The sequence below is a fragment of the Neopelma chrysocephalum genome, unplaced genomic scaffold (genome assembly GCF_003984885.1).
Source record: "Neopelma chrysocephalum unplaced genomic scaffold, ASM398488v2 Primary Assembly neopelma1_289, whole genome shotgun sequence".
Taxonomy (NCBI): domain Eukaryota; kingdom Metazoa; phylum Chordata; class Aves; order Passeriformes; family Pipridae; genus Neopelma; species Neopelma chrysocephalum.
This window is the reverse complement of record NW_020897951.1, coordinates 9,702-19,454: the sequence shown is the minus strand read 5'-3', so window position 1 is coordinate 19,454 and position 9,753 is coordinate 9,702. Positions and strand designations below refer to the sequence as shown.

Below are 9,753 nucleotides of genomic sequence, written 5' to 3'. Positions count from 1 at the left end.
TGCAGGGATGGGGAGGGGGGGCTCAGGGAGGGCCCAGGCTGGGGAAATAAAGGGATCAAACCACTTTTGCCAACTGAGACATCCATGGGATGCACAGGGCTGGCTGAAGTGTCCAGTCAGCTTTAAATGCCCACCGGGAACAGCAAGAATTCCCAGGGATTCCACGCCCCCGGTGCCAGAATCCTGCTGTGCTGAGGACACTTTGGAATGAAAGTGGTTCTGGAAACACCTCCAGGCTCCCACAGAAAGCCCAGGAGAGCCCTGGGGTTTCTCCAGCCTCTGGTCATCCAGGAAAAGCAGCTTGTGCCAGGCAGGAATAGGGAGGGCACAGAGCAGAGGGGTGTCCCAGCCCCCTCCCAGGTTGGCACAGCGACCTCAATCCCTGGCAGATTTCCCACCTGGACTTCCCAATCTTCCCAAATTCCTGACTGGAACGCCACGGGCAGCACCAGGCCCAGCTCCAGGCTCCCACATCTTGGATTCTCTCGGAATAAAACCCCCCTGAACCCACTGCACGGACCACTTGGGGTGTTTTTATTGAGAGCCAAGTCCTCCACTCGAGGTCGTTCAGGGAAGTCAAACAATCACCCCCCAAAGTGTTCAGAGAAGGAACCAAATCAACCCACTCCAAGTTGGTTTTCCCCGAAATCCTTGGAAGAAAGAGCTCCAGAGCAACCTCCCAACCTCGGCAAACCCACAGGAGCCCCCTCTCTTCCCGAAAATCCTCCCATTAAAACTAAGGAACAAACGAGTTTTATTTTATTTACAGACTCGATGAAGAAAATTCATATTTCAGAGGTTCTTTTTTTTTTTTTTTTAAATGACAACAAAACCCCAAATAAATGGCCTTTGACAAACTGTGGTTGAGGGTTTGGTTCCTCTTCTTCCTCCTCCCCCTCCAAAGCACGGGAGGGGTGTTGTTGGCAAGTCTCTGGTTGTGCCAGGGGGGGAACGTAGTGCTCAGAAAACGAGGGGTTGGGACCCCTGGGGTTGAGTGAACTCACCCTGCACCCCCTTTAAAATCCTGGAATTCATGATCCAGCCCCGTGCAGAGGGAAAACAGAGGCACTGGGGTGCAATGTCAGCTGGAGGTCACACCTCTGGCACCGTCAGAACAACGTCCTGACCCTGCTCTGGGAGGGCACAGAGTCCCTTGGGTGGGAGATTTAAACATAAAATTGAGGGGAAAACAAAAAAAAACAACCCCAGAGCAGCACAAGCTTCGAGTCTGGACAGTAAAAGACCAGCTGTTATCCCAAAAAAACACCCCCACGCTCCTTGGAAGGCGGGAGCAGGGATGGGGAGTGCCCTGAACTCCTCCCGGGGGATCTTTGGTGCTGCCCTTGCCACGTTCCCTCCCCGAAAACCCCCTGTCCCGAAAAACCCCCGTGGGGGCACCTGGGAGGGCTCCCAGGCCTTTCCCCCGGGATGAGGGGGGTGCTGTGGCCTCGGGGAGTTGGGACAATACCGGGAAAGAAGGGATGGATGAAGCGGTTCCGTAACATTTCACAGTCAGGGAGCAAAACTCTTCTGTTCCCTGGAGCCTCCTCAGTAATAGGGTCGCCGTGGGTTGTTCTGTGGGGAAGGAGCAGGAGAAAACCCATCAGAAAACCCATCACAATTGGGGGTTTTTGCCCAAAAAACCCCCAATTTGGGGGTGAGCTCGACCACCCTCCAAAAGCCGCTGAAAATGTGTCATTTCTGCACTGCAAACCTGAGGTTTGCCCCAAAATTACAGCTTTTGAGGTGTCCTTGTCCCTGCCCTGTTTTTGGGACCCTCCCTCGCCAGTGGATCTCTCCCTGTCCTTTCCCTGTTCCCTGCACTCTCCCCCACCAGTGGATCTGTCCCTGTTCCTGTCCTGTTTTTGGGACTCTCCCTGCCCCTGGATCTATCCCAGTGCCATTCCTGGTCTCTCCTTCCCCCCTGGATCTCTCCCAGCCCTGTTCCTGGTCTCTCCCTGCCCCCTGGATCTTTCCCAGTGCCATTCCTGCTCTCTCCCTGCCCCTGGATCTATCCCAGCCCTGTTCCTGGTCTCTCCTTCCCCCCTGGATCTCTCCCAGCCCTGTCCCTGGTCTCTCCCTGCCCCCTGGATCTCTCCCTGCCCCTGGCTCTCTCCCTGCCCTGTCCCTGGTCCCTGGCAGCCCCTGGATCTATCCCAGCCCTGTCCCTGGATCTCTCCCTGCTCCCAGATCTCTCCTAGCCCTGTTCCTGGTCTCTCCCTGCCCCCTTGATCTCTCCCTGCCCCTGGATCTCTCCCGCCCTGTCCCTGGTCTCTCCCTCGTCCCCGGACCTATCCCAGCCCTGTCCTTGGTCTCTCCCAGCTCTGTTCCTGGTCTCTCCCAGCCCCCTGGCTCTCTCCCAGCCCTGTCCCTGGTCCCTGGCAGCCCCTGGCTCTCTCCCATGCCCAGTCTGGGTGCCCCCTCACCAGGGGGTTGGGTCGGAAGCGATAGGCCAACATCATCCTCTTGCGGAAGGCCTCGTACTCATCATCCTCCTTGGTGAGCTCAGCGGGGCGGTCGATCCCAAATCCAGCCCCATCCACGGCCGTGGTTCCCCTGGGTGGGAAGAGGGAGGGAAGGGAAGCAGGTGAGTGAGAGCTCCTTCCCCCAGGAACATCCTGCTGCCGTGGAATTCATCCTGCTGCCGTGGAATTCATCCTGCTGCCGTGGAATTCATCCCGCTGCCGTGGGGTTCATCCCGCACGGAGCCGCTCCAGGATCCACGTTCCCGGATCCCCTTCCCGGATCCAGGAGGTCTGTTGTTGTCACATGGAAGCAGGAATGCCCACAGGGAGCAGGAGCAGGAACATCTCCCTCCCTGGAGGGGCAGGGATGGGGTAACCACATTCCTGCCTCCTGCTCCTTCGCTCCAGTGGGATCAATTCCTTCCCTCCCCAGCAATTCCGAGATGGTCCACGGCCACATCCCGCCTTCCCTCTGGGAATCTGAGCCTGGCTTTTCCCACCTTTTACCCCAGGCAACACCTCTGAACCAACAACCACATCCCCAGAGCTCTGCATGGACGTTTCCTGCCATGCAGCAAACAGGGAACTTATTCCCACCGGGATCCATCCCTAAAAACCAGCTCAAGGAGTGTTCCCCCTCCCCAATATTCAGTTTTGAAGCCCAAATATGTCACCAACAGATGATTCCACCCAAAAAGAGACACTCTGCCACTCCCAGAGCTGTGTAACACACAGAGTGTCATCAAACCAGGACATTTCTGGGCACAAAGAGCCAAGTCAAGGCTTGTCAGGACCCCCCAGAGCTCTGAGCTGGGCTGAGAAACCCCTCACACCCAGTTCTGCCTGGGTTTTGCTCTTTAACACTTTGAGAAATTTATGCCTTTAAAGACTTAACCCTGGAGGGAAGGGAGAGCCCAGAAGAAAGCAGGAATTCCCTCCTGTGCCCAAGAATCCCCACGTGACGCATCCCGGGGCAGGAACATCGACCCCGAGCCCGGGGAGGGAAGGAGGGAAGGGACTGAAGGACTGAAGGAGGAGAAGCAGAGCTGTGCTTACTTGCTGACGGGGTTCTTGATGCCCTGCCCCTCTGATCCCAGCCCCTCTCCTTCCTTCCAGCCCATCTTCATGAGCATCTGGTAGCCGATGTTCTCCACGGTCAGCTTGAACTCCTTGTACTCCGAGTAATCCGGCTCCCGGCCCTCCTGCAGGGGCACAAAAGGAGCCTCTGTTTTCCTGGGGGTCGTTTCCCACTCTGGGAAGGGGAAAAGCAGCTCCAGGCACCCAAAGCCAGGCTGGTTTTTTGGCCAATAACCCCCCAGGATTTCTCAGGATTCCGGCTCTGCAGCAGCACAGAGGAGGGAATCAGGCCCTCCTGGAGCTGCTGGGATATCAGGTTAGGGAGTGATTAGCTCCTGAATTTTAAGTTGCTCGATGGATCAAGTTGCAGATCCAGCTCTTATTTAAGCCTGAGCCCTCCAGGGAACGTCGGGCCCCACGCTGGATGGAGGGAAACGGGGAGGGATGTGCCAACATCAAGGAGTTCTGGGCTTTGGGAAGAGTTGGCAGGTACTGGAGTGCTTTGCATAAGCTCTTTGCAGGCTTTGTGTTTCCACTTTGCTGCAATCATCTGGATAAAAATTCAAATTTCCCTTGGCTTGGCATCTGCAACCACTTATCCCAAACAGGAACTGCAGGAGGGTGGTCTGAGAGCTTTTGTCTGGAATTCCAGAGACCCCCAAAAACTGCTGGATGGTGGAATGGTTTGGGTTGGGAGGGGCCTTAAAGCCCACCCAGTTCCACCTCCTGCCAGGGGCAGGGACACCTTCCACTGGACCAGGGGTGCTCCAACCTGGCCTTGGACACTTCCAGGGATGGGGAATCCTCTGGGAAATCCATTCCAGGGCCTCCCCACCCTCACAGGGAAGGATTTCTTCCCACTATCCCATCTAATCTCGCCCTCTGGAGCTCTCCAGGCCCTTGTCTCCAGCTCTCCCAGAGCCCCTTCAGGTGCTAGAAGGGGCTCCAAGGCATCCCTGGAGCCTTCCCTTCTCCAACCCGGCCTTGGAAGTGCTGCCACCACCCCAGGAAGCCTCTGCTGCGTCACCTTCAGCGCCTTGAAGGTCTCCATGAACTTCTCCAGCTCGTCGGGCGGGAGGAAGTCCCCGATGAAATGTTTCCCTCTGCCCATCTGGGTCAGCTGCTCGGCCCACTCTGCCAAGAGACCAGAGGAAACAGGGATAGCAGGGCGTTCTTTGGGGTCTCAGGGGGGCTGTGGAGCACAGGGATGGACATTTGTCACCCCCACTCAGGGAAGAGTGACCCTGCAGCTCCCGATCCTGCCGTGGGAAGTGGGAGATCCCCCCGGGGAGGGCCCTGAGCCACCCACCTCGTGTCTTGTCCATCTCCATGCGCCTCAGCTGGTGCTCCCAGGTGCCCAGCTCGCTGTCCACCTCCTCGTCGCTGTCGTAGCCGTGCTGGTGCTGCTGGATGGCCTTTTCCCACATCAGCTGCATCTCCTGCATGGCCCGTTTGTGCTTCATGATCATGTCGTACATCTGCTGCATCTGCGGGGGCACCGAGAGCTCAGAGCCCTGCCCTGCTCAGAACCCTGCCCAGAGCCCTGCCCTGAGCCCTGCCCAGCTCAGAGCCCTGCCCAGAGCCCTGCCCAGCTCACAGCCCTGCTCAGAACCCTGCCCAGAGTCCTGTCCTGCCCAGAGCCCTGCCCTGAGCCCTGCCCAGCTCACAGCCCTGCCCTGCCCTGAGCCCTGCCCTGCCCAGAACTCTGCTCAGAGCCCTGCCCTGCCCAGAACCCTGCCCTGAGTCCTGCCCTGCTCAGAGCCCTGCCCTACTCAGAGCCCTTCCCAGAGCCCTACCCTGCTCAGAACCCTGTCCTGCTCAGAACCCTGCCTTGCCCAGAGCCCTGCCCTGAGCCCTGTCCTGCTCAGAGTCCTGCTCAGAGCCCAGCCCAGCCCCCCAAAACACAGCCCAGGGCAGCCCCACACCCCCCAGGGGAGAGCTGCTGCTCCCCCTCCCCTCAGACAGCACATCCCTGGGCTGGTTCCTCCAGGATATTCCCACTCTTCCCCTGAGCATCCCCAGCCCGCTCCAAGAGCCACTTCTGCTCCCACCCCCCCCCCAAATCCTGCAGGAACCCCCTCATTTCCCCCCCCCTCCACTGCTGAGCAGCCCTGATCCAGCTGCAGCTGTGACACCACAGACCTTATAGATTTTGGGTTTAGGTTGGGAGGGCAGCAATTGGCTGCTTCCACCCTTATTCCCCAAAGCCCTGGGCTGTTCCTGCTGACTGCAGCATCCCTGTGCTTCCCAGGCATCCAGCACAAATCCCACAGATTTATTTGTGGCTGCTGCAAAAGATTTCTTTTTGCTCCCCACCCCCCCTCCACCTCCCAGGAATTTTGGGAACCGTTTCGGGGTTTCACCTCCTGCTGCTCCTTCAGCTGCTTCTTCTGGGCCTCGGAGAGCTCAGTCACCCCCACCAGCCCCACGGGCTTCCCCTTCTCGTAGCCAAGGCCCTTCAGGTCCTGAACTGTGACAAACAGGGGTTAAAAGGCTCGTTAGAAACCTGAGAGACCAGCGAGAGCAAATCCCAAACCCTGGTTTGGGCTGGAAGGGACCCGAAGGATCACCCAGGGACAGCTCCCACCAGAGCTCCCACCCCAGGGATGGGGGTGTTTTCAAGTTTTTACACTCATTTCATGGTTCCAGCACTGGAGAGGCTCGATCCAGAAGGATTTGGGAGCCCCAGGAGCAGGGAGGTCACCGGGCAGCAGCTCCTTTGCCTCCCTCATCCTGTGCCCAGAGGTGTTGGGAGATTCCCAGGGGGGGTCACACCGTGTGGAAATCTGCTTTAAAAATCCCTTCTCCTTAAGATCCTTCTCCCCAGAAGGCTCCTGGTGAACCCCAACCATCCCAAAAAGTGATAATTCATCATCCAAGTGGAGCCATGAGCGATGGGAGCTGTCGGCCCGGGACTCCCAACAGCAACTCCTCCCCAAATGAAAAGCAAATTCCCACATCAGAACAAAATTCCCACATTATCCTGCCCTTGGAAGGTGCCATTCCCCAGGGAGGTTTCAGTGTCCATCTCCAGGCTCAGGAGTAGCACCTCCAGGGATGTCACCCCTGCTCTCACAGAGGGGCACTTTTTCCCACAGCATCTCCTGTTGGAAGTTCCCCCTCTGGAATTTTTTCTGCTGTTTCATCAGCTGAACCCCTGAAATTAGATCTTCCCATTCCCTGGGCAGGGCACTCAGTGATTTGAGGTGACCATACGAGGCTCAGAAAGCAAGTTAAAGGGAATAAAGGAGAAGGGGAAAGGAATCCTATTTATAAAGGGCTGCAGCAGTGAAGGGAAGTAATAAAAACACTGCTGGGGCTTCAAAAAAAAAGAGATTTCCAGGAGAGATTGCCTTGCAAACTTGGTTCATGTATCTCCAGCAGGGCTGGCAGCTCCTCTCCAAAGCACTTCAGAGCTCAGATGCCACCGGTTAAAATATTTAAGGGCTCTGAAAGAAGCCTCAGAGCCCAAAGAAGCCTCAGAGCTGCATTTTTCAATAGGAGGGGAAGGATTTCTTCCTAACGACCTGCCAAGCCCCGTGTGTGTGTGGGAGAGCCCAGTTAAGCGATGCTTCATTCATTATTCACGATCTATTAATTATGAAGCCCCAATTAGAAGAGGATCGTTGTTCAGGCCCCGGGGGTGGGGTTGGGGCGTCTCCCTCCCTCCAACTCCTGCTCAGGGCACTTGATTTGAGCACTCTGAGCCCCTTCCCCTTCCCCACGGGTCTCCAGGTGGTTTCCTGAACTCCAGGAGTTCCTGAACTCCCCCCTCCCCAAGCTCCAGGCCCTGCACACTCCTGACATAAAGAGGTTTTCCAGGAGCAGGGATGGAGTGTGGCGCTGGGAATTGCACTGTCAGCTCCCAAGGAATGGGAGCAGACAGGAGAATAAACCTATTTTTTGCTGATAGCCAGCCTGGTTCCTGCCTGGGGGAGCAGGGGGAGCTGGGAATGGGTTTGATGGACACGTGGGCACTCCGGCATCACCTCCTGGAAACCTTTCCCTGAGTGCTCCAAGGAAAACTCTGCCCTTCACAGAGGTCACAGCAGCTCCCTCTGAGCTGCAGGAACACCCAGCTGGGAGCTCCAGAGGCTCCAGAGCCTTCCCAGCAAACCTTAAAGGTGAGGCTGAGCATCCTCCTCCTCCCCCCTTCCCAGGAATGAGATCCCGCTGCTCCTTCCCTTCCCAGGAATGAGATCCCACTGCTCCTTCCCTTCCCAGGAATGAGATCCTGCAGCTCCTTCCCTTCCCAGGAATAAGATCCCACTGCTCCTTCCCTTCCCAGGAATGAGATCCCACTGCTCCTTCCCTTCCCAGGATTGAGATCCCATTGCTCCTTCCCTTCCCAGGAATGAGATCCTGCCGCTCATTCCCTTCCCAGGAATGAGATCCCACTGCTCCTCCCCTTCCCAAAACCACCCCCCCCCGGGCTGTCTGACTGCTCCAGGGCTGTCTGACTGCAGGAATTCAGCCCCGGGGAGGTGTTTTTTTTGTGCCCTCAGCCCAGGCAAAGTTGGGAAAAAAAAGGCAAAAGCTCCACCCCGAGCTCCGTCTGCAGACGGAAAAGTGTCCATAAACACCACCAAGGAATTTGCATGGAGATAAGTAAGATTTATAAGCTCCCCCAAGCTTTCTGGCACCAGGTAAAACAGTGCAGAAGACAAGGAGCTCAGGTTCAGCAGGGTTTGGGGGAAAAAAAATCTCTTTTTTTTTTTTTGGCCTGGAGTGACATCAGCTTTGCCCACGGGGTTAATGGTGCAGTGTGTCTGCAGCGTTGGCAGAGCAGCACCCAGAGCTTTATCCCTCTCCCAGATGCCTGAGGAGCAGCAGCTTGTCACAGGAGAAGGGAACAACATCCTTGGAGAAACCCCAGCTCAGGAGAGCTTCCCTCCTTCCCAGCCTGGAGATCTTAATCCAGGCTAATCAGACCCAAAGCCGGGTTTCAGGAGGTTCCAGTGACATCCTGTGATTTGTCATTGACCCTCCCAGAGTTCACCAATCACACATCCCTGGCTCAGCTTTTGGGATCCATCAGCCAGGGATCAAGCCAGGTTTGGGTGTCAATATATTTAAGAGGAGTCTTGTCTCTCTCTCTCTCTCCAGAAAAGGCCACACATTCTCCTCTCCACCCTCCTGATTTATCACCCAGGGAGGACAGGAAGAGAATCCTCCCCCAAATCCAAAACAATTGCTGAGGATAAAGGAACTAAGACACGGACATTTAGGTACCAGAGCAGCTCTCCCCTTCCACAGGGGCAGCAATTTGCAGCTCCCTTCACCTGTCAGGTCCAAGCTGTTAATTCCAAAAGGGATTAGTCCAGCTGAACTGATAGCAGGAATTAATCCTTCCCCCTGCAGAGCATTAAGAGCTGATTTGTTCTGCCTGGCAAAGTGGCTGCTTGTCCTTTTCTCCTGCCTGACACAAAGCCCTGAGCAAAAGCAGCAGCACCAGGAGTGTGTCCCTGTCCCATGGGGGGGGGAAGTGAAGGAGCCAGGGGAATTCCAGCACATGGATACCCCTGCAGCACCCCCCCTGCAGCTCTGAGAGCCCCTGCTCAGCTTCATCCCTGTCTGCAAGGGAAAATTACTGGAAATACAACCACCAGGAGAGATTTCTGCATGTGATTCCTGCCCTGCAAGGAGCAGCAACCCCAGGCCAGTGACTCTCAGAGGCACAGCCAGGATTCCTGGGCAGGGCACAGTCACCAGGAACTCCCCTCCACCTGCTTTGGAGGTGCTGGATAAGGGGCAGGAATCCCTCCTTCCTCCTCTCTGAGCAGGCCCAGGGTAGCAGAGCCCACCCAGCCTGATCCCAGGATTAATGCTGAGCAGCAATTCCAGCCCCAGGAGCAGTGCCGGGGACTTGCTGGAGAAACAAACTGCAAATTAACTGAAAATTAGAGCTTTTTGCATCCCTTGTCCCACTCCATCGGTTCTGCTGCTGCTCTTTCAAAAGGTCCTTCTTGCTCTTCCACCCTGGGGCCATTAATCCTCTCAATTTGCCTCATGGCTTCCCTTTCTTCTCCCCATCTCCCTTCCCATTCCAGGCTAATTGGGCAAAGATGCCTTTGGAAGTGTCTGTGTTCACCTGTGACTGGTTCTGTGCCCTCCCCAAGTACCCAATTACTGCTCTGCACAGGCTCAGCCTCCAGAGCTCCCCAGAAGTGCCTCAGCTGGAGGGATGATATTCCAGCACTTGGAATATCCC

General features: G+C 56.4%; 1 protein-coding gene across 1 annotated transcript in view; it reads right to left on the bottom strand.

Annotated features, from left to right (window-relative positions):
* Positions 1–730: 730 nt before the first annotated feature.
* The window catches only part of SUGP1 (SURP and G-patch domain containing 1), a gene marked incomplete at its 5' end in the record, with an annotated part of 18,469 nt that continues 9,446 nt past the window's right edge, over positions 731–9,753 (bottom strand). Inside the window, 6 exons of the mRNA XM_027704819.1 lie at positions 731–1,575; positions 2,427–2,556; positions 3,522–3,667; positions 4,570–4,676; positions 4,852–5,029; positions 5,906–6,012. Coding sequence (XP_027560620.1) covers positions 1,549–1,575; positions 2,427–2,556; positions 3,522–3,667; positions 4,570–4,676; positions 4,852–5,029; positions 5,906–6,012 — 695 coding nt within the window. The remainder of the gene's footprint in view (positions 1,576–2,426; positions 2,557–3,521; positions 3,668–4,569; positions 4,677–4,851; positions 5,030–5,905; positions 6,013–9,753) is intronic.